The following is a 23,264-nucleotide window of genomic DNA, read 5'->3' as shown; positions in this document are numbered from 1 at the left end:
GGCTGCTACACATTCTTGAAGGAAAACCACATTTGAAGTAGCAACATGTGTGTAAAAATTAGGGAAACTGGCATTAGCGCACATGTACTACAGCAGCGTGATTTGAAAAAATGCATATATATATATAGAGGCAGGACTTCAAACATATGTTCTAAAATTAATTGTACTGTTGCTTCTGTCTTAAACTTTGAGTTTTCTATGTAACTGCTTTGCCAGTGCAAAGCTTTAATTTTTTTTCATGCACTTGTCATATAATGTCTCATTCCCCTCTTCTGTTAGTTAAATCCTCTAGTGTTGGCATTTATACTTCATATACGTTTTAGGAGTTGCTGAGAATTTCTTTTTCTCCTTACAGGAGACACAGTAGCTATAGTGGTAAAAAGTACTTTATCCACAGTAAAAATTATCTAAAAATAAATATTTGGATAAAAAATTGATTGTAGGCAAAATTACTTATTTGATGTGTATTCTAAGCATTGGCTTTGTCTCATTCCTCTTTTAAGATTCCATGTAGTAAGTCAGCTGTCTTAAGAATCTGCTAGTTATTTGTGTTTTACTAGTGAATCAGGTATGAGGGCTATAGATGACCATGGAAACACCTTATGTGAGAAGACATCTGTCTAGTGAAATATAATCCTTTAGGGAAATTGTTACTTTTTAGAGTTGGATGAATATTAAATGTGAATGATGGTTCACTGTCTTATACTCTGCTTTCCATGCAAATATGGAGCAATTTGAAGGCAAGAAGTCACCTTCCTCTTTTAAACTTTAATATAGAAAACAACACAGAAGATTTATAAAAGAGATTGAGAAAATAAATGAATAGACCAGAACTTCAGTATAGGACAGAAGGAACAGTAGTCTTTGAGGTATCAAAAAAGCAGCTTTTTACCAGACTGTTGCCACTTCAAATTTGATTAATATCTCTGCACCTGAAAGTCTGAATGATTTTTCCATCCTGCCAGTTAATCTAATAGGAGATACTTCTTTTTTTTCCTCTTGCTCTTCTCTTTTGCTCAAGGTCCACTAAGGGGGGTCATAAAAGTTGTTTGATATTTTCCCTAATAGATAACTTTTTTCCTTTCTTTTATAAGAAAATTTTCTGGTGAAATCCTATGCCTGTCTCCTCAGGGAGCATATGTACATGGAAGGGGAGAATATTACAAATCGTAGGTGCTTTACAGAGTTGATAGGAGTATTTAAGATAGGCTGGTTAATTTAAAACAGGGTACTGGCAAGTGGTTGGAGTTTGGTTGCTTTTGACATAGGCATGGTAAGGAGCAAGGTCATCAGAAGACAGCCTTGAATAAAGTAAATAACTATATAAGCAAAAGGATGAGCAGAAGAATAAGAGATAAGCCAAAGACTTTCTTGACATTGCAGTAACTGTTGTGGCCTCTGGCCCAGACAGCAATGTTAATAAGGATATCTGATACCCTGTGGCAACTAACATGCTATGTACTTCTTTCACTCCCTACTAGGGCATCATCGCTGAGTACAACAAAATCAATGGCATCAAGGAGGATGACGATACAGAAAAATTCAAGGAAGCCATTGTTAAATTTCACAAGCTATTCGGGATGCCCGAAGAAGAGAAATTAGTGAACTACTACTCCTGCAGTTACTGGAAGGGCAAGGTTCCCCGTCAGGGCTGGGTGTATCTCAGCATTAATCACCTTTGCTTTTACTCTTTCCTCATGGGCAGGGAAGGTATGTTTTACAGAGGAATGGTGGTCTGTGCATCTAAGAATTGTTAGGAAATCTTCCCTAGTTTGTTACTGTTCACCTGCTGAACCGCTGGGGGTGCAAACACACTGCTGAGGAAAAGAGGAGCAGAGAGCAATTCCCTGACTTCACGCTGCTTAACTGTATGTTTGTTCCCTTGTCTGTTTAGTATTTCTGAAAGTAGTTCTCTGTAAAACAATACCTGGGCATTGTTTAGAGGTATGGTTCGCTTCAGGCGCTGTGCTCAAAGGGGCATAGAGATGAGATCACACCAGTTTTGGCTCCTTCTGCTCTTGTACAATCTTTCAGTGCTACTCTGGCAGACTTTGCAACCTCAAATGCCATATATACTCTTGTACAACACCAGAGCATCACAAAGGGCTCAGAGGACACCCAGGGTCAAGAACTACATAGTGTGGATGCAACCAGTCTGCTCTAGAGGGAGTTAATTCTAAGCAGCGTGGGGCCAAGCGAGTCTGCAGTACTTGGTTATGGGCAATGGATCAGTCCCGGGTCTTTCTGTTTAGGTGTGTAGACATACCTCAGTGAATGACTGGATTGTAGATTTACTCCCCATTTTAAGGACAATATCCTAACCTGTAGTGGTGTTGGAAGAAAAACCAAGGATCTGTCATTACTGTAATATTTGAAACTTTTTAATGTGTAAAAATAATGCAAGCCTGTCTGACACGTTTAAACTACGTTTTGTTGCTTCCATAGCAAAAGAGGACATCAGAATCTGAGCAAGTGCCATGGTGATGATAAATGATGTTAGCCCACCTAGCTTTGTAATGCTTTTGTGTGGTGTTCTGTACAGAAGTAAATGATATTTAAACTTTTATCCGCTGCTTGTCAGGTGATCCTAGTTTCTTTATACAAGCTGGGTCTGTCTATGCTGCCCTCCCAACTTTTCAAGATGCAAGAAAATTTCAGCTGAATACATTTTATAGGAAGATGATGATAAGTGCTTTTGCATATGCTAATTTTTGTACTGAATCTTTTTTTGTTTGCTTTTGTTCAGCAAAGTTAGTTATCCGCTGGGTCGATATCACTCAACTTGAGAAGAATGCTACGCTGCTCTTCCCTGATATGATAAAAGTGAGCACAAGGTCAAGTGAACATTTCTTCTCAGTATTCCTTAATATCAGTGAGACGTTTAAACTAATGGAACAGCTTGCCAATATAGCTATGCGACAGCTTTTGGACAATGAAGGATTTGAACAAGACAGGTCATTACCCAAACTGAAGAAGAAATCTCCCAAAAAAGTATCTGCACTAAAACGGTAGGTAGCACTGGCTCTTAGTCATTTGTTTCTCCTCAGTCCTTTTACTTGCAGCATTTTGTCTGAAAGTTTTCTAACGTTGCTGTCATTTATTGTTGTTCCAAAAGGAATGATTGATTCCAGCAGTAGCAAAATGTGAAAAATTATTTAAATATAATTACTTGGTCTCATGTTGAAATAGGAAAGGGAAAACATTTGAATAGAAGCATGTTGCAAAAATAAAAGAAACCTATTGGAGCCAAATTCTGGTTTGTTCAGAACGTCTTTAAAATATCTCTCGACACTGGCTGCTTTAGGTATCTGTTGTAAGGCTCTTTTATGTTACCGGGGAAGGTAATAAAGCAATTTAAGTGTTATTAAGAAATGTGCCTAATATTTATACTTGGTCCTATAACTGGAATTTAAAAATTACTCCAAGTGATGATTTGTATCTAGAACTTATTTTAGCTAAGAGAATCAAAAAAGATATAAAATTCTAAGGGATGAAAAATTATCTGGAAAATATTTCTGCTTCTTTTATAGATACCATACTGCAATTTGATAGTTTCTTGTTACCTTTTTCATTATATGTTGATCATGTTAGTGAACCATACAGAATTGTAACCAGTGCTTGTTTATATTTCTTGTTACTTAGCGACATCTGACATGCATTGTATCACTTAGGTTTGTCTAACTGTTCAGTGTTCTGCACTGAATGCAGTATCAAGACTAAGTCTTGAAATTATTAACAAACTCTAGCCCTAAAGAATAATAAATAAGCCTCAAAGGAGCATTTTTGGTGTACTATTACATGGGGCTACGTGCTGTTCGATAATAAATGGATTCACTGTGTATCTTCTCAGAAAGTAGGGCTGAATGTGAAAAGATCACTCAACCTGCCCTCTCTGAGAAGTCAGGGTCAATGTATCCAAGTCATTTGTAGCAGAATTTTTTTAATGTAGTTTTAGAATCTTCCACCAGCAGAGGCTATATATCCCCTATATGCAAACTGTTTCCACTGTTTTGTTGTACACTCAGTGCTTAACTGAGTTGTGTATTGCAGGTAGCTTACAATGATTTGTATAAAATACATCTTAAAATGCATTATGTATTTCTTAAAACAAGAAAAGCTTTCTGTGGGGTTTTTTTTAGGGATCTTGATGCTAGAGCAAAGAGTGAGAGATACCGTGCGTTGTTCCGACTTCCCAAGGATGAGAAATTAGATGGACACACAGACTGTACTCTCTGGACTCCATTCAACAAAATGCATATTTTGGGTCAGATGTTTGTTTCTACAAACTACATTTGCTTTACTAGTAAAGAAGAGAACTTGTGCAGCCTTATTATCCCTCTTCGAGAGGTAAATATTTGTATTTGTAAATTTATAGGGCAAATAATAAAGAAGTATCCTATTGGAAATTGCATCTTAGCTTTGATGGTTTTTTATTTTTGCAGAAAAACCCCTTTAATCTCTTGTGAGCATACTATTCTGATGTGTTCTAAGTAATATTTAATGACTGTGTATCTTAGTTCAAAGTTCCCACTACTAAAATTCACAGGGAGTTTTCTCTGTCAGTTTTTACAACCCTCATGAGTCCTTCCTCTCCCACAATTTATGATTTACAGCCCCATTACTACATTTTTTTGTGCCTTGTAGGGAGAGGAGGACAATAGAACCTCCTAGATTAATGAGTGGAACTTCTATTAAAGATAGATTTGCTTTTGTCAGATGTAAAAAAAAATTCATAAGCCTCAAGATTTGAATTGTCTCTTCACACAGACTTGCAATCATTTATTCCTGTATATGGAAAATATTTGTCAGCATTTTACAAATGGGTGTTCTTCCCTTTTTAAAGCTGGCTGCTTAAAGCAGATGTTCAATAAAAAGAATTTAAGTATGATGCAATAAAAAAAAACTATGTTGGGGAGGTTTTTTATGATTGACTTGATTTATGGGTTAATGGAAGAATGTGTAAAGTAAGTCTTGGAAGTAGTAGCAAAGCTGATGTAGCTATGGACAGTTTGGCTGGACTGAAGAATCATGGAATATTTCAAGGCACTGTTTTCCCCCACAAATCATTAAGAGTAAAAACAAATGGTATTTGTTTGGAAACTTTGAAATACAGCTTCTTCACAGTGTGTTGCAATGACTGGTTATTTGAGGAGAGACATTCAGTTGTGGTTGCACATTTGTCTGCAAGTCCAAGGGAACAAGTCCTGCAGGTAAAATGGTGGAGGAGGAGAACAGGGTCTGCATTTAACAGGACTTTTTTTCCTGGATGCAGATTCAGCAACTGCTTTTGATAATCACAGCTGCAGCAGGATGGGATTCAAAGCAGCTCTAAAGCTTTAAGAGAAATAGCTGAGAAGGAATTAGTGCTTTTGTGTGAACAGGTTAAGTCTCTAGCATCAGCAAGGAGAACAGTAACACACTGGGTAGTGCCAGTCCTCAGAACAGCTGATCAGTACCCTTAATAATTAAAGAGAAGCTTTCTATTTATTAATTAAAGCTTTGGTCAGACCCTAACCTAATTCCAGTGTTCTGTGATATCCTGGAGATGTTTCAACAGATGAGACCATAACAAAGCATTGATTCAGAAATGATGATCAGAAGAGATGATTTTCAGTAGCTGACTGCACTGCTCACTGCACCCAGTAGGTGCACTCTCCAAGATCAGCTCTTCAGATATGTGTGTGTGTCTACTTGAATAGGAAATAAGTGGGTATCAGCTCTCATTATAGCAGAGCATGCTTCCTATAATGTCTGTCCTGTGCCTCTACAACTTGTCTGTCTTTTGTACTGATTCCACTCAAACAGTTTTTAAGTGGAGCAGAAAAAGGACATGGGCACACTTTTTAGCCTGTTTGAATATGCTATTAGCAAAGGTCCTTTAAGTTAATGAATAACTAATAGATTTGTAGTTAACAGAAAAATAAAAGTAAGTTGGAAGGATAGAGAAGTGGTTTAGTACCCGAGCTGTGCACTGCAGTCTTTAAATACATCTTCAAAGAAAATGTGTGAGAAATGGTTGTCCTATCCTTTTAGCTAGAGAGATACTAATATTATAGCACTAATATCTTAGCATTGATCTCTATTTTAAAAAGGATTAAAAAGAGCAAAAGTAAAGGTCCTAGTAAACTGAAATATGCCCTGTTCTATTCTGAAGGCAATAAGACAGTTTTTATTACCTAGGAAATTTGTTAAAGTCACAAAAGCAGTGGTTAAAAAAACTTACAATTGTGATCTGTGTTTTGTTCAAGGTATGAACTGCACAAACTTGATTGATTGGTTTATTTGTTTTTAAGGCTAATAATTGGTCATGTGTAGAACACACAGCTGTTACATAATTCATCCACAGTGTATGACTTATCCTTGAGATTTCTTGTTCCTGTTAGCACGTGTTAACGTGCTTTACCAAAAGCTCAGGGAACTACTGTCCTGTACTCAGTAGATTGTGGTGTGAGTACTGTTCACAGGTTGGAGTTCAGTTAGATTAGTGACAATTTCACTAACACTTGAAGGCCAAACAGAAACCTCTACCTCACAGGGTTAGATGCTCTCCTTTGTAAGGAAAGACATGGGGTTAGTTTCCCTTTGTTGCAGGTTTGTGTGCCATGAAAGTACAGTTGCAGTAACAGTTGTTATCACAGTATGCAACTATAATATAGTAGAACAGAAGTGTTACCCCAAAAAATGGCTTATTCACATATATTGGCAATAAAAAGTAAGCAGAAGTCTGATTCAGTCTGTACTGGTGTTGGGGAGCAGAAGAGGGATTCAGAGATCCTACAAAAAAGCCCATAGATTCCCATCCCACAGAAGAAATTTTGTTTTACTGATTTGTTTAAATTAAAGCCTGAGGAAAATAAACTAAGCAGTGCAAAGGAGTTTTGCTAGAGAATGTACCGAAGCCAGTTGTTTGAGGGATGACAGTCTTCATCTTTCAGACTTGTAAGTCCTTGTATCCAAAATCTGTTCTCCTGCAGAGGGATGTCCATAGTGATTCGATATAAGGGGAGAAGGGACGTGGGTTTAATAAGATGATTTCTTAGACCAAGCAACTTGATTAATCAAAGATCTTAAGCTGTAGCTACTGTTTCTCCCTAGGTGACAATAGTGGAGAAGGCAGACAGCTCCAGTGTGTTGCCCAGCCCATTATCAATCAGCACGAAAAACAGAATGACATTCCTCTTTGCCAACTTGAAAGACAGAGACTTTCTTGTACAGAGGATCTCAGACTTCCTGCAACAAACCACTTCAAAAATATACTTAGACAAAAATATTTCTGGAAGCTATATCAGCTCAGATGATGAGGTATGTGACAGAACATGAATCGTTTACTAGAAGGGGATTTTAACTGGTGGGGAGAGAGAACCAGGAAAAACCTTTAAGGTTTTGGTAAATCTAAACCTTTGTACACAGAAATGTTACCCGTTTTGTGTTAATGCTTTTGGCTTCCTTAAGCTGAACAGTGAAAATATTACAGTTAGGATATCTTATTTTTTTCATGTTAGACCTAAGACAAATCACCGTTGCTGTGGAAGAGCTACTCTAACTCTTGCTGCCACATTCTGAAATTACAGTTTATCTTGTTGGAAAGTGTGATAGTTAACTAACTGGATAATTGAATAATACTGTTTAATATCTATCAACTTGTCCAAGTCAAAATACAATTGTGGAATTTTAATAATTTGAAGAAATTATCAGTTGATATGAAACTCTTCTTAAATTAAGACTTTAGCTGCTAAATCTCATCCTTTGATTCTTCAGAAAACGGTGTCTGAGCTGAGCGCGTTTGTGTGTCCACTGCTAGCAAACTTTGGAACATTTGAACTAACAAAAAAGACACCCAAACCCCGTCTTGGACATCAGATGGCCCTATCCTGAACGACCTCCCTATTTACCTGTGCAAACAGTTCTTAAAAGATATGATTAAATAAACTTTCCTCAGGCACTTTGAATAGCAAGGCTTCTGTTGAATTCCTAGGTTTTATGTATGAAATTTAGGGGCTTGATATCACAACCTCATCAGATCTGTTAAACCCAGCAAAGTGTAGCAGTTCAGATCTCAAAGCAGAAAAGGCTTTTGTGGTGTAGCATTTTGGTTTTATGTAGGTAGATCTCGCATTCCAAGTCTGTACGAAGCCATACCTTAGTATTGTGCTGAGTAACCCTACCCTGTTTGCCATGTAAATCTTAAAAGTCAGTTTTTTACTTGCTTTGTGATCATAGTGAAGTATAAGTAGTGTGTTGTTGTAGATGAATACCAGAGCACATATGCATATAATGCTGAAACTTTGTCTTGCCTTCTGCCCTAAATGGATCTATGTATTCTACCTACTGAATTGTAAACACAAATTAATAATTGTGAGCATTACATTACATTTAGTAATATGTAGACACATGTAGTACATGTATATGTAGTACACTTGTAAATGTGCATGACTACTAATTGCAATTTCAGGTGTTTGGTGTGAACTGTTACATGAGATCTTACTGTGACAAACTTTCCAAGCTGTTGAGAAGTCAGAAAATCCTTTTCCTTCGAAATTTTTTTTTTCCAAATCACAATCTGACAGTGTTGAATTTTCTGTAGAACATTTTTTAGGTGAGGGGAACAAAATAATTTATTTTGTGTATGTTTGTATAAATGTCTATACAGATATAAATGTGTGTTGTGTATATGTACACACACATAAATATATGTTCTATATGCATCTTATATTCTGGGGAGTCAGCAGTCCTGTGATGTTGACAGGAGACCAAGAGAGCTGTTTTAATTGCCCAGGGCTACTTAAAGTCAACACTACCTTAGCAATTCTAATTATAGGCAGACAGGGTGGGGATAGTGCTGTTGAGAAATGAAACAATTTCATTGTTCTATACTGGTTTAATTTCTTCTGTCACATGCTCAGCATGTGAATGTACCTGGGTGATTTAATTTGCTCACATTTTTGTTAGCTGTTAGCAGCATGTATAGATTTTGAAGTAAAATGAGGTAAAAAGTCCAGACTCTAGCTCAGCCCCATGTCTGTATTGCTTGTAACTGCTTTCTACAGGTGTTTACAAGATCAAGTAGTTTAATTTCTGCCAGCCCTCATAAAAGCCTCAGCTCCGAGTCGGAGGGAGAGCGCCAGTTCAATCTCAATGACAATGGCATTCCAACAGCAACTCAAGCTTTAATGACAATGTATCGGCGGAGGTCACCTGAGGAGTTCAACCCCAAGCTGGTAAAATAGACCTCTGAACGTTGTACCTGACTGAAAAAGTTGTTAAATCGTGTTTTCTTTAAAATCCATGTTTCTGACCCATAGGAGTTTCATTCTGCCACAGACAGTTAAGAGGCAGTATTTTTCACAGAAATAAAGCACTGAGCATGCTGTCATTTTACCAGTACAAAAAACTTCACTGCATAAAAAAGCAGAGTTGGATGTAAATCAAGGAGAGGTTATATGCCTGCTCTTAAGCACAACTGCTTCAACAATATTCTTTTAACAGCAAGGTCTACTGGGATGGAAACTAAGGAATAGGAGGAGGCAGCCCATTAAGAAGAGAATTGGACTGTAGCCAAGTTATTTCTTGCTCCCTTGGAAAGCTAGGACATTGCAGGCTTTTTAGCACTTCATGCTTCAGTGGGACAGAGTGTTAGAAAGAGGAGCTGCATCTTTATGCCTGCCTTTCTTTGTTTTTAGGCTAAAGAGTTTTTGAAGGAACAGGCCTGGAAGATCCACTTTGCTGAATATGGCCAAGGAGTCTGTATGTATCGTACAGAGAAAACCAGAGACCTTGTGCTGAAGGGCATTCCAGAAAGCATGAGAGGGGAACTTTGGCTACTATTTTCAGGTAGGCATTCCCTTGAACATGACTGTGAGATATAATCAAAAGTCTTGAGGGAAGAAAGGATTTCAAAGATGTTTAAAGGTGCAGATAATAAGCATCTAAAAACATTTGAAGCAAGTGTGGCTGTGACTGTCAGCAGGCACCAGACTGGTTTAGACAAGAGTTCTATTTAAACCAGTAAATACCCTTTCTCAAACAGGCTCAAAGAATTAGGGAAGAATGTGAAAAAGTAGAACACACACTCTACCAGAAGCCAGCATTCTAGGGTCTACTAGATGTTCAGCAACCACCAGCAGGACTAGTTCCCATTTGTTTAATCATTTCTCAACCCAATTAAGCTTTTGGCCTTCACAGCAAGTTGTGGCAAGGAATTCTAAAGTTTAAGCATGGTGCATGGAACCACTATCTATTTTTTTTTAAATAATGAAAAAGAGAAGTTCCTTTATGATTTTATTAGGTGCTTCCAGTATGTGAAAAATGGTGTGAAAATATTTCTGCCCATCTTCTCTGCCGTCAAGGATTTTCTAGATCTGTGTCCCCTTATGCTTTTTTCTGTCGAAGTTGAAGAATTCTATTCATTTTATTACTAGTTATGTGGAAATCAGTCCATACCTCAGGCTTTCTTCATAACCTTTCACTTACTGTATGCCTTGTCTAGCTCTGCCCCTCCCTGAGATAGTTACCACAGCTACCCACACCATTTAGGGTTTGAGCACACCAGGGACTTTATATGATGACCTAATGATGCTTTCTGGTTGGTTTTCTGTTTCCCTAATAATGCTTAATCTTGTACATCATCTTTTAGCTGCTGGGCATTAAACAAATGTTTTCAGAAAATATACACAGGAATGCACACATCTGTCCTGTGTCTGCTTAATGGCTAATTTGGACCAATTTTCATGGTGTGTATATATAACTAGTATTTTCCATGCGCATTACTTTATGGTACCTGCACTTGATTTCCTTTGCTGATCAGGTTTTCATTTCCAGAGAAGTTTTGGTCAGCAGTGAAATCTCACAGTAACTTTGTGAGCACGCAGTAGCATTCCTAAGACAAAGTGCCCTGCCCGAAATGACAGAGTCATTTTCAGAAGCAGGAATAGAGCTCAGGAGTTCCTGTCTCTTGCTTTTGGCTGAGATGTCATACTGTCATACTTTCTGCAATAAAACATTAATCTACTCCCTTCTCAGGGCAAGTAGCTTTTTCAGAGGCATGTTTTGAGTTATTTAGGATAGTCAAACCCACAGCCAGCTGCAGAGAGAGCTCATGATGCCATGTGACTGCACAGCTGGTTTGTTCTTCAAGCCTCCTGTTTCATTCTGGCTCAAAGAGAGAGGCTTTATATTCTTCCTTTTTTTTTAAAAAAAAAAAAACCCTCATTGTAAAATGCCTCTAGAGGAGAAAACAAGAAGGGGTGATGTCTCAATCACCTAAACACATACTTTTTTTTTTTCTAATCACCTTTACAAAAATAACACTTCATATTTGTTTTCAAAGTGCTTGTTGGTGACATTCAAGATGAAAGGGTAGCAGAAGATCATCATGCTGGGATACTGTATCTGCTAAACCTTGCTTTTTTCTTCTGGTTTTAATACTGGTCTCCCACTCCCAGGAGCCATTAATGAAATGGCCACTCATCCTGGCTATTATGAGGACCTAGTGGAGAAGTCGATGGGGAAGTATAATCTTGCTACAGAAGAGATAGAGAGGGATCTGCACCGCTCGCTTCCGGAACACCCAGCGTTCCAGAATGAGATGGGTATTGCTGCTCTAAGGAGAGTCTTGACAGCTTATGCTTTTAGGAATCCAAACATAGGATATTGTCAGGTAATTGAAATACCTTGGCTCTCCTTCAATTTCTGGAATTCCAGTTCATTCCTTAGATTCCTGTTTCTTCGGTCCTGTACACGAGTATTTGGCTGTGTAAAGCACACTGATCCATGTATAATGCTGTGAGGTAAAGCCTCAATGCTGCAGAATTACAGTAATGCTGAGGTCAGAGGGATTTGACACAAGGACCTCCTCTAACAGAAGTATTAGCAGCACATGCTGAGATGTGCATAGTTTTCTGTAAGCATATTTTCTGCCCGTAAATCTAGAGACTGGGCAGAGGATAACAGAGCTGTCCTGATGTACATCTACAGAGAATGAAAAATGAACCCTGAAGAACGGTTCTCTTCTTTTAAGCAGGAAAAAAACCCCAACTTGTAATTGTTGAGCCTTAAATTTTTACCTACTTACTCAATGTATTAGTTGTAATAACCCTCCAGAACCTCCTTTATTTTTTTCAATGATGCCATTCAATCATTCCAAACAAAACTAAAAAATAAAAATAAAGCACCCTAGAAGATATCTTATCACTGTGCATCACAACCATGTATCTGTAGAGTTAATGCTGACCAGTGCATGGTTTGGGAGTTCTTATGCCTGTGATTTCAGGTCACTTTAGTGCCTGGTCCCAAATCATTCTTTCTTGCTATGTAACTTTGACTTACCACCTGGGCTCTTTTTTTGCCTTTCTACCTATTTTTGCAAAAAGGAAACTTGAATTCATGAGTATTAAGAAGCCTGATTAATGTCTAACTATTAGCACTCCTAGATACAACATGAGTAAGTGAAAGTGCAAGCAATTCTAACAGATACTGTCTTAAATTATTTAATAACAAATATAATACTAAGTAATAGCCTTTTTGTAAAGGTTGTTTAACAGAGAAACAGTAGAAAGACACTGTGATTCTGGTTCCTAAAGCTGTCACAGGAATTGTTAATAGCCTTCAACTTGATCCATGACATTCAGAATGCTGATTCACAGTTACAGTGAGAATTCAGGCATGCAAGTATTTCATACATGGTAGACAAGATGAAAAGGAATACCATAGACTTTGGCAGAGTTGTAACATTGTTCTGAATTTCAGGTGAAACCTTAGTTGCTGTTTCAAGCTGGTAATGATCAAGCTGGAGTCTTAAAATATTACAGGATTTGAAATGAGCAGCTAATTCCTTAGGAGACAAACTGAGAAGAAAATGGTATTGAAATACTTTATTTCTTCAGACTAACAGAGGTCTAAGCAAAGGCTGTAAGCCATCAAGTCAGAGGTCATTGTACAGTGCTGTGATACTGGAAATGAAGTGAAACAGCCCTAAAAAACTTGTGTATACAGTCAAACATGGAGAGTGAGCAACAGCGAGACTTTTGTTTCACTATGCTCTAGTTGCTCGTGACTGACACTATTGCAGGCGTTTGCCTCAGCTCACAGATGCTGTGTCTTGACCTCTTCCTAGGAGCAGAAAGCATGGGGAGTTCAGACTGCCTCTGCAAGGCATGGTACAGCAGCACCCATCATTAGTGTGCTATAGGAGGCATTTGTCTGCATCAGACCCAGATTCCCCAAGAGAATCTCCACCTGCTGGCAGAGTATCAGTAGCAGTGTAGCTGGATGCTTGCAGACCTGAGGAGGCCCTTGATTATGAAAAGAAATCTTGATTTTTTTTTTTCTTTAAAAAAAACCAACCCCAAAACCTAACAATTTCTTGTGGTTTATCTGAGGCTTTCTTAAGTCTTCCTTTGAGCAGTGGGGAAAACACTGCCTGCTGTTTTTACAGGAAAATACTTGAACAGTTTGGGGTCTGCAGGGGGAGATGTAGCTAATCTCCTAACTGTAGTAACCACTTATCTGCCTGGTTATTGTGTGAATACTGAATAAATGAATCTAGCAATTTATATTTCTTTTAGGCTATGAATATTGTCACTTCAGTACTCCTTCTTTATGCAAAAGAGGAGGAAGCTTTCTGGTTGCTGGTGGCTCTGTGTGAACGTATGCTACCTGACTACTACAACACAAGAGTTGTCGGTACGTTATGGGGAAGTTTTCTAAAATGACAGTGCAACAATTAACCCAATTAATTGGTATTATTTGTATTGAAACAAGCATACATGTAGATGTACATGTGGCATAGATACAACTATGAATGCTAGTGGTAAGAGAGCTTGCTCAGGAGCATAGAGGCAATTCCCTAAACAGAAACTGTGGTAGATAGCAGTTTTTCACTTAGGATTAGATGGCTTTCTAAAGTGGGCTTAAACAAAGTAAATAAGAAGAGATGGGAGGCTAAAATTTTAATTTTAGATGATCCAGTTATCTAATTAAGGCAAGGTGGAATCAGGAGCTTTGGCAGTCTGTAGTAGAAGTCTTTGTGCCTGTTTACCAGAGATTTGAGAAGGCACAAGTATCTGAAAGCTATTGTTTGTCAGATGGCAGTTTCCTTCTGTGTGTGGAATTGAATGGTTCTTCAGTTTATCATGGAAACTGTCTTTACTGTAGCTCACAAATGCTTTGAGATACTCATTCAGACTTAGAAAATATTCTTCCTGACCTGCTTAAGCCACTGATGTTGTGGCATAAATGTGTATAACACAGGGTTCTCTTGAAATAAATCCAAACCCTCACAGACAGTCACCCTGGCCTCCTCCAACAGGTGATGTGGAGAAGGCTTTTCTAATTAGCAGTGTAAGTACTAAGCCATCTTATAACTTCTGTAGGTGCTAGACCAAATTGACCCTTTGTTAACTCTTATGAAGTGTATAATTAAAACAAAAAAAACCCTTACTGCAGTTCAGTTGGCATGTACAGCTCAGTAGTGGAGAGAATCTGTTATTTATCTGAAAGTGAGAGAATGTATGTAAGCATCATGTAGAATATTCCTAGGTTTTGTATTTTTGTGTGTGTATATATATTTTTCTCCCCTAAATGGTGATGTGGTCAGTTGCTTCTGAATTAATGGACATCCAACCTTATTTATTTTCAACAGGAGCATTGGTGGATCAGGGTGTCTTTGAAGAATTGGCTCGTGACTATGTGCCACAGCTTTATGACTGCATGCAGGACTTGGGTGTAATATCCACCATTTCCCTGTCCTGGTTCCTCACTCTTTTCCTCAGTGTAATGCCATTTGAAAGCGCAGTGGTGGTTGTGGATTGTTTCTTCTGTGAAGGAATAAAGGTGATATTTCAGTTAGCGCTTGCTGTCCTCGATGCTAATGTAGACAAGCTGCTTAACTGTAAAGATGATGGAGAAGCCATGACAGTCTTGGGAAGGTATTTATTACAGAAAATAAAGTATCTTCACTTTATTTTTCTTTTTTGCTTTTCTGATTTTGTGTTCTTCTATGTACTCAACTTTAACCAGTACAATGTATGTAAATTCTACATGCTTATAGTCCCCTTTCATCCATATAAGGTATTCTTTATATTATCTTAAAATAATGTTAAGTGACCAACAAGGTAAAAATTCTTCTTTCAGGACATTCAAATAAACTTCCCAGACCTGGTTATAGAAACTTATTTTGTTTGATTATTTTAGTTGATTACATGGTTTTTGTTACTTCATCTTTTGCCTGCTACCTTTTAAATGCTGCTAAGAGAAAGCCTTGATCTCAAGGGAAATTGTTTCGATAATGGACTAAACAGAACTCAGATGAATTAGGCAGGCTCTAAAATAAATAGATTTCAGTGAAGCAGAAGGCTGATAAATAAACTGGATTGAGTTATTTAATACAAACTAATACTGCTGAGTGTAACCTCTGATTTCCTCATGTTTGGTAGTATTTAGTTTTCAAAATGCTGCTGAAACTTTGGAAATTTTTTTTCCTAGTAAGTTTTATTAGTATAGCCTTACTGAAGTCTGGGTTTAATTTCTTTGGGATTAAAGACAACTGTGGTTGTGTTTTCTCTGAAGTAAGCCCCAGTGCTTGCTGAGGATCTAAGTGTTCTGCAGCTGCAGGATGGAAGATGGATGATCTACAGCAGCTGCACTGGTGGGAGGAACATGCCCTTCAAGCCTCTTTCAGTGAGGTTGGGCAGTAGTAGAATGGGGAGTGTGCAGGGTGAAGCACACTGAGCCTTGTTCCCATGGTGTCATAATTCCCTTAGTATATTTAAACAGCCAGAAGTAACAAACCTGTTCAGTAAGCCACGTCTTTGTGACTAGCTATATTTGAGCTATTTCTTGATAAGGATAATGAATTACCAGGGTTACCTTAGCGCTCTCTGAGAAAAAGCAGTGTTAGGATATGTCAGATTACTGATGTCAAAAATTCTGTAGTTTATTAGCAGAGAGTGGCTTGATCATTTTTATATTCGATAGTCTATGTGTAAGCCTTATTCTGTTAACCCTGAGAAGGGAGGGAGCATCAATGCATCTTGGGTTTCTCACTTGGGTTTGTTTTTTTTTTTTTTTCTTTCCCATCAGATATTTGGACAGCGTAACTAATAAGGACAGCACTCTTCCACCCATTCCTCATCTTCATTCACTGCTCAGTGATGATGTAGAGCCTTATCCTGAGGTGGATATCTTCAGACTAATCAGGTCTTCCTATGAGGTAGGCTAGGGTTTCTTCACAGGAACTTGCCAACCCACACTAGTTCTGCTTTACAGAGGAATTTGATACTCTATACTTTGGCTTTGCTTGGAACTGAAAGAATATAAAAGAAATACAGAGTCATCTCAGAAGTCTGAAATGGGGCAGGAAAGAGGGGTTAGTCTTTTTCTTTTAACCAAAACTTTTAGTTGGAGCTGTTTTGTATAGAAGCCTGCAACATCAAAGGAGAGCCCACAACAAAAAAGTGATTTACAAACAAAAGGCTGAACTTGTAATTCAAAAAAGGTTATTTCTCATCTAAGCTTTCTCATGCTTTTACAGACTGAAATATTAGTGAAATCTATATGACTTCAGAAGACCTTTCTATTATCAGTGGAACTCTTGTTTCTTTTACCTTTTTTTTTTTTTAAGCAAGTGCTGATTATGACCATGGGCCCCTAGCTTCTCTATAATCAACAAAGCTAAAAAAATTTCAAGTGAAAGGTGCTGGTAATAATGGATATCAGTAAAGCACAGGACAAAACCTGCAAAAAAAAAATAATTTGAAAACCAGTTCCATTGTTCTTAAATTTTAAAAATAAGCCATCAGTTAAATACTCCTGATGATTACACTGATGTTAATTTTTTATAAAAATTAAATAATAATTCTAAGGAGTTATTCTCTTTGTTTTCCTTTTTTCCTTCCGTTGACATGCAGGGTAAATTAGAATTTTTAGTCCAAGATGTAGGTTCATACTTAGCAATATGACAGCTGTTTCAGAGACACTTCCAATGTCCCTAAAACCTCCTTGCTTTAATAACATGATACCTATTTAACAAGGAATTAGGTAGTCTTTAGTGTATTCTACACTGAAGGGCAAACAAAATCAAATTAGCTGTATAGTTCTTCCCCTTCACACAATGTTAGAATGGGGAGAAGGTTGTTTATGTGAAGTTATTTCCCTTGTATTTTTCTGATTTCCTCATCACAAAGACAGCTTGCATTGGCTTAACTGCTTTTTGATGAATAACCTGACTCCATGCAGAGCCAGTCTGTCTTTCTGGGGCTTATGCAGCACAGAACCTTGTACCTTGTTCTAGATAAATAACCAGCTGTACTCCAGTATAATTAGGCAAAACAAATAGCATGAGGAGTCATGAACTGTGAGGAAAGCAGGAGCTGGTTGCAAGGAGAGAATTAGTTTCAGGAGAGTCATTGTTGTTGGTTGATTATTAAAAAAAACCCCAACAACTCAGTAGTAAACTATCAAGATAAAAAAACTTCAAGGCATCTGTTACTCAATGACTGTTATGTTCCTCAGTGAGTTGTGTGCAATCAGGGCTGGGAATGCACTGTTAGCTTTGTTGCAGCTACAAAGAGCAAAATAACAGTAAGTGAGCATACCTTTGCTATTTTTAGAATTTAAGCTGTTAAAGGTACTTGTTGGGTAACCATCTATCCTTAATCTTCTAGATATTTATTGTTGACAAAAAAATAGGAGGATCTACAGCTGAAAAAAATGCTTTTTCTTGGAGTCCTTTGCCTTCCCTCAAACACACACACCACCCCCAAGGTGGGGAGAACCTTGTCCCTTGCAGGATGTCCTATGATATTTGTCATGGAGCATGATGAGTCTGAGAACCTGATGAAGTCATAGCACTGGCAAAAGCACAATATTTGGATTGTTTCATGAAGAGCTACTTTCCATCATGCTCTGATCCTGTCCAGCTCATAGCTAATCATGTCAGATGCATATATGAGAGGTCTCCAGAGAAAGCTGAAGCGATGCAGAGGAATTTTTTGGTAATTAATTGGCACCCCCCTGATGATATTGAAGTGAATTTCTACATTTAAATGAGAAACGTTCTTGAAATAAGAGAATATACATAACAAGTACATTTTACCCTGCCAGTAACTTTTTCATTTCCCAAAAATGCTCTTTATTAAGAAATCTCTTTTCATTCAATTTTGCCATTAATTCAGAAGGCATAGAGCCAGGTGTTATAATAGTTATAATAGAAGTGACTGAAATAATGCACAGTCACTACAGCTTTAAAAGTCTGTGCATGTCTCCTTAGCTGTCAGTGGAGTATAGTCTCAGATATTCAGAGCTGTTATGTGCTTAACTCCTTTGATTTGTGTCTTTGTTAGTTTGGAAAAAAATAGGCCTTAAGCATCTATAGTAGTGTCTGGATCTTGGCCATTTTAACTAAACAACTGATGCTCAAAGGTCTGTGCTGTTGAAAGGTTTGATACAGTTTTGACCTAACAAGTGACAGGCTTCCAACAATTCCCTGTATGGTTTGAAAGTTAACATGGGCGAGGGACCACTCCGAGAAGGTAATTGCATGCAGCCTTCCTTTTCTGTAGGGTACACGAGTTTTAATTGTATGGATGTGAAAAGACCATCTCATTTGGCCTCCAGACCAGAGAATAAACCCTGATTACTGGAATAGATGTAGCCTCAGAGCCTCAAAAGACCTCCATTTTCAAGGTTTTGTGACCTCTGTGATGCTTGATATTCATGGATATTTCTCTAGATTCCATTTTTTCAAAAGCCTTCTTTATTTGCAAAATGCTCTAAGTACATGAAACATCTTTTTACTCCCGAGGGACAGGATAAAGGTGCACAGCTTTAGTGTTAATTTGATCATACAAGAACATGCTAAGCAAATTGTGACCTGCTTATGTAGATGCACTTGCACTGGAAATATAAATCCATCCTGTATGAAAGCATATCTTGTCGCCCACTTTTAGTTTTACACGTGCCATACTTGATGTCTGGCGTTATTGTTCCTGCTGGTCATCTGTGTATTTCTAAGTATGTTACAAGCGTTTTCTTGATGGTGAAAAACTTCTACTTATAGTTCACAAAAATAAATCTGAAGGATTAGGCATCCCTCTACATACAAAAACATGAAATATTATTCCTTATAGGTTTTTCCCTAGGGTGCTTCTGTAGTATATGCAGGACCTCCCTGAGGCTGTTTTGTGCATTGTGAAGAAAACTTCTGAAAATAAGACTTGGGCACTTTAGAGAATTTTCTTGCTAATAGAAGTTGCATTCTTGATGCTTGGTTTCAGATCCTTATGAACGTAAGGACTGCTATACTGTCTCAGCCGTTAGAGATCCAGTTAGTCTAAATATCTTCTCTCTCTGTAGCAATTAAGATATTCCAGGACAAGCTGAAGTAAAACCTTGCAGAAGGACTTATGAAGTAATCCAGTCATAGAGATTTGCCAAGCAAGAAATTTCTAATTTAGGATTATTGCTTTCAATGTGAGGATTTGTAACTTAATAAAGACCTTTCAAATTAAATTAAAATAAAGTATTGGGGAAAAATAAAATCTAGTGATACATTCCTAAAGTCTTTGTAACTTTGTCATGTGTTGGGAAAAATGCCTTAACAGCAGTTTTTTAAATATACCATCTGTGATATATCACATAATTAAATTAATTTCCCAAACATCATTAAAGGCAAGCTAAGGTTTCCAAATACTAATACACAGACTATCCTCTACTTCTTTTTCTCTTTGAAGAAATTTGGAAGTATTCGAGCAGATTTAATTGAACAAATGAGATTCAAACAAAGGCTGAAAGTTATCCAAACCCTTGAAGATACTACAAAGCGCAATGTGGTAAGTACTGAAATAATGTTCTTTGCAAAGATTAAGGTCAGTCAGTTTCTGAAATTTAAATTAGCTTTTCAATGAGACATGGATTTCAAATCCATAACTGTTAATGTTATGTTTCAAAAGGTACGAACTATTGTGACAGAGACTTCTTTTACTATCGATGAACTGGAGGAACTGTATGCGCTTTTCAAGGTAAAGCCAAGTGAAGATAAGATCATGTGCCTGCAGGAAATGCAAATGTTTGGGTTTTTTTATATGGGACTATCTTTTTTAAAGACCGGGTTGAGTCTGAGTGAGTTACTATCAGGTATCTTACTACAAACTTGAATTAGCTGCTGTATTATTTAATATACAAAAAACCCCAACCATTTTTAAAAGCTCAGGAAATTAAGTAACTCACTAAATAATTTGTCCATGGAAAAAATGCATTTACTGATGAAAACTATTATAATGAAAAAGTGAATAGATAGAGACTTTTGATCAGTCTTTAGAAACTTACATATGTCTCACTACGTGACCCAAATTTTGGAATTTAGCACAGAAATACCTTTATTCTATTATCTCAGACAAATAAAACTTCCATATCACAATGACTGATTTTTGCCATTGTTAATGCTTTAATGTATACTGTATTACAATGAAATTTATTGTCATGAAGTGATGTGTCTTTGTAAGTTGATTGTACAGCAATACTGTTAGATCCATAAATTTAAAGGTGAGCAGTTAAAATGCTTTAGCTTCACCTTCATGCACAGTGCCTTAAAACAAGATACTTTCTTCCTCTGTTTTGTCATAAGAGAGTTGTTTTGTGGTTTTTTTTTTTTTTATTCCATGAAGAACTTCTTTCCTTTCAAATTTCCCATCTATAGTGTCAGGTCTTACAATTGTCCAAATCCTGCAGTGCCTTCTTTCAGTCTTCCATGGAATCAGTGAGACTAAGTCAGACAGTCCACCTGATCACTGTGCAGTGCTAGAATCTCTTTCTTGAAGCTTCTGAATCATTTTGAATTAGCTGAAATCAGCTCCAGAACTTTCACTGACATCAGTAAGACTGAAAGAGTAGGACTTTATACAGTTCAACAAAAAATATTTCAAATCAACAGCTATTTCCTTATGCTCTGAAATTAAAGATTTCATGAGACACCCCCCTCTCTGACTTGGCTGTGTGGTGAGGTTGAAGGGGGTGACTAAGTACAACAAACCTGTGTATATATGCAAGTCACAGCTGCTTACTGCTCTGTTCAAAACAGGTATTTCATGTTTCATCTGCCTTTATCTTCTGTTTTTTGCAGAGGGATGTTTTTTGTGCTGTTTAGAGGAGAAACCTCTTGCAGAAGTGCAAGGGCTAGGTAGATGGAAATAACCTGCTATTCTTGTGTTGTTTTAAGAATGTGTGCATAGGAGTTTGGAAATTTTTTTTTAAATCATTGATAGCAATGAGTTGTTTACAGAAGTGATGATAATCTCACAGCATTTGCCTTCTGTTCAGGCAGAACATCTGACTAGCTGCTACTGGGGAGGAAACAGCAATGCTGTTGACCGGCACGATCCCAGCCTGCCTTACCTGGAGCAGTACCGTATTGACTTTGAGCAGTTCAAGGGGATGTTCGCTCTCCTCTTCCCATGGGCATGTGGAACTCATTCAGATGTGTTAGCTGCGCGCTTATTCAGGCTTCTTGATGAAAATGGAGACTTGCTTATCAACTTCCGTGAATTCGTCTCTGGGCTAAGTAAGGAGAATTCACAGCACTTTCAAAAGAATCTGACCAAAACAGTATGTTTCTAAAGGGAATCCAGTTGTTCAGAAACACAGATGTTGTATTAGCTGCCAATTTGCATAAGTTGCCTTTAAGAGCTGTTCACGCTACTGTTCAGTTCATTTTATCACGCCTGTGACAGTGGTTCCCACTGGGGTTTAGGCTGGTCTCAGTCCATCTATATTAGCCAGTGGTGTATCACACTGGGAGGAGGACCGCACAGGAACTACACGTCCATTAGGGTCTGAGGACTTCCCTGACCGCTAACTCGACACAAAAATGACTTGCAGCTTGTGTGCTTAGTGGTGTGATTACTTCTCATCAAAGTTTTTCCTTTGGGAAAGTCTTTTGTATGTTGTTCTGTAGTGTTCTTCCCTCAGTGACACTGCATTTTGTTACCTGCTCCTTAAATGTTCCCTGAAAGTGGGAATTTATACCTTTTGTCAGCGCTACCAGCTCTGGAAAGGGGAGGGAAGCAGCATTTGCTCCCTTGGCTGTTCAGGAAGCACACCTGAGACGTTTATGTGCACATATAAGGAACAGGGGAAGGATAGAGTGAGGATGCCAGTTGTGGTTGCTCCTGAGTAAAAGTGCTTCTCTTTAGAAGCCTGCTGACACCCCACATCGCTTCCCCTCACGCAGGGACGCACGTTTTGCACCTCACAGTATATGCAATGAGAAGTACTACCTATATTACTTCTGAAATCAGTAACCAATACTGCAGACTAAGAGAAAGAGCAGGATGGAAGTCACCTGAAAAGGAGAAAATGGAGGTGCAGGTCAGAAAGGCAGGCTGTATGTCATTAGTAGAGATTACAGCCCGTGCAAGTCTTGAAGAAGCAAGATTTCAAGACATGAAAGTCAATATTGCAACAAAGGGAATGTGCAAGCCCCAGGATTAATGTGAAGAAGCAAAGATGAGACAGGAGCTGGCCATCCCTTTTTCATATATGGCAGGAATTATTCCCTGTAAGTGACCAGCATCTTGCCATCTGTTATGTGTTATTTCATGGCAACCTGACATTTTCTCCAGCTTTACATTTTGATCCTTTTTGGGAGAGAAAAAGTTTCCCAGTCTGGCTTTCAGCAACTCATCGTAACAGTATTTTTAAGCATTAATGCAAGGCTGCATTTGGAGCCCTAAAACCTCTGTACGGCAGTGGTAACACCTGTTCTCTCACAGGTACAAAATAGCTATGTGACAGTAAAACGGATTGCACGCCTCCCCTTCAAACCACCCAAAAACCCAGTGCTTCTTCTGATGCAGTTCTGAATTGTATTTGAGGGACTGTTTGCCAGGTAATGCTTAATGGCCTTTTGAGCCATGACCCATGGATTAACTACTCTTGCTGTTTACAGGATACTGTTAATAACAACAGTTATTGGTTGAGACAGCATTTTTTAGAACCAGTAATGAGTACTAAGAACAAGGAACAGTGTTGAGCACTGTGAACGAAGAGAATGTAAAATGCACAAATGTGGTTATAAGCCAACATGACTGAACTAAAATGTTCAATGGGTTAAACAACCAAAACTGCTATTCTGCAAAACCACATTTTTTCAGAAACTAAGCCCATAGCCTGAAAACATTTTTTTCTTTTTAAAAAAAGTCAACCCCCTGACCCCTTTTTTGTTTAAGAAGCACATGAGCGGTAGCAAGGACAAAACAGTCAACAAAAACAAC

General features: G+C 37.9%; 2 protein-coding genes across 3 annotated transcripts in view; both read left to right on the top strand.

Moving 5' to 3' along the window:
* Positions 1–23,264, top strand: part of MGAT4D (MGAT4 family member D) — a 98,017-nt gene that overhangs the window by 1,416 nt on the left and 73,337 nt on the right. The gene's annotated exons all lie outside the window — the stretch shown is intronic.
* TBC1D9 (TBC1 domain family member 9) overlaps positions 1–23,264 on the top strand; it is a 56,508-nt gene that overhangs the window by 23,340 nt on the left and 9,904 nt on the right. The window contains exons 4-16 of one of the 2 annotated variants that reach the window (XM_074867361.1): positions 1,482–1,710; positions 2,747–3,008; positions 4,140–4,347; positions 7,096–7,302; positions 9,048–9,218; positions 9,681–9,831; positions 11,442–11,656; positions 13,563–13,680; positions 14,639–14,924; positions 16,078–16,207; positions 19,728–19,826; positions 19,947–20,015; positions 21,313–21,553. In XM_074867361.1, the coding sequence (XP_074723462.1) occupies positions 1,482–1,710; positions 2,747–3,008; positions 4,140–4,347; positions 7,096–7,302; positions 9,048–9,218; positions 9,681–9,831; positions 11,442–11,656; positions 13,563–13,680; positions 14,639–14,924; positions 16,078–16,207; positions 19,728–19,826; positions 19,947–20,015; positions 21,313–21,553 (2,386 nt within the window). The remainder of the gene's footprint in view (positions 1–1,481; positions 1,711–2,746; positions 3,009–4,139; positions 4,348–7,095; positions 7,303–9,047; positions 9,219–9,680; positions 9,832–11,441; positions 11,657–13,562; positions 13,681–14,638; positions 14,925–16,077; positions 16,208–19,727; positions 19,827–19,946; positions 20,016–21,312; positions 21,554–23,264) is intronic. The other variant, XM_074867363.1, reaches the window with a different exon arrangement.

The sequence above is a fragment of the Strix uralensis genome, chromosome 4 (assembly GCF_047716275.1).
Source record: "Strix uralensis isolate ZFMK-TIS-50842 chromosome 4, bStrUra1, whole genome shotgun sequence".
NCBI lineage: Eukaryota > Metazoa > Chordata > Aves > Strigiformes > Strigidae > Strix > Strix uralensis.
This window is presented reverse-complemented; position numbering and strand designations above follow the sequence as displayed.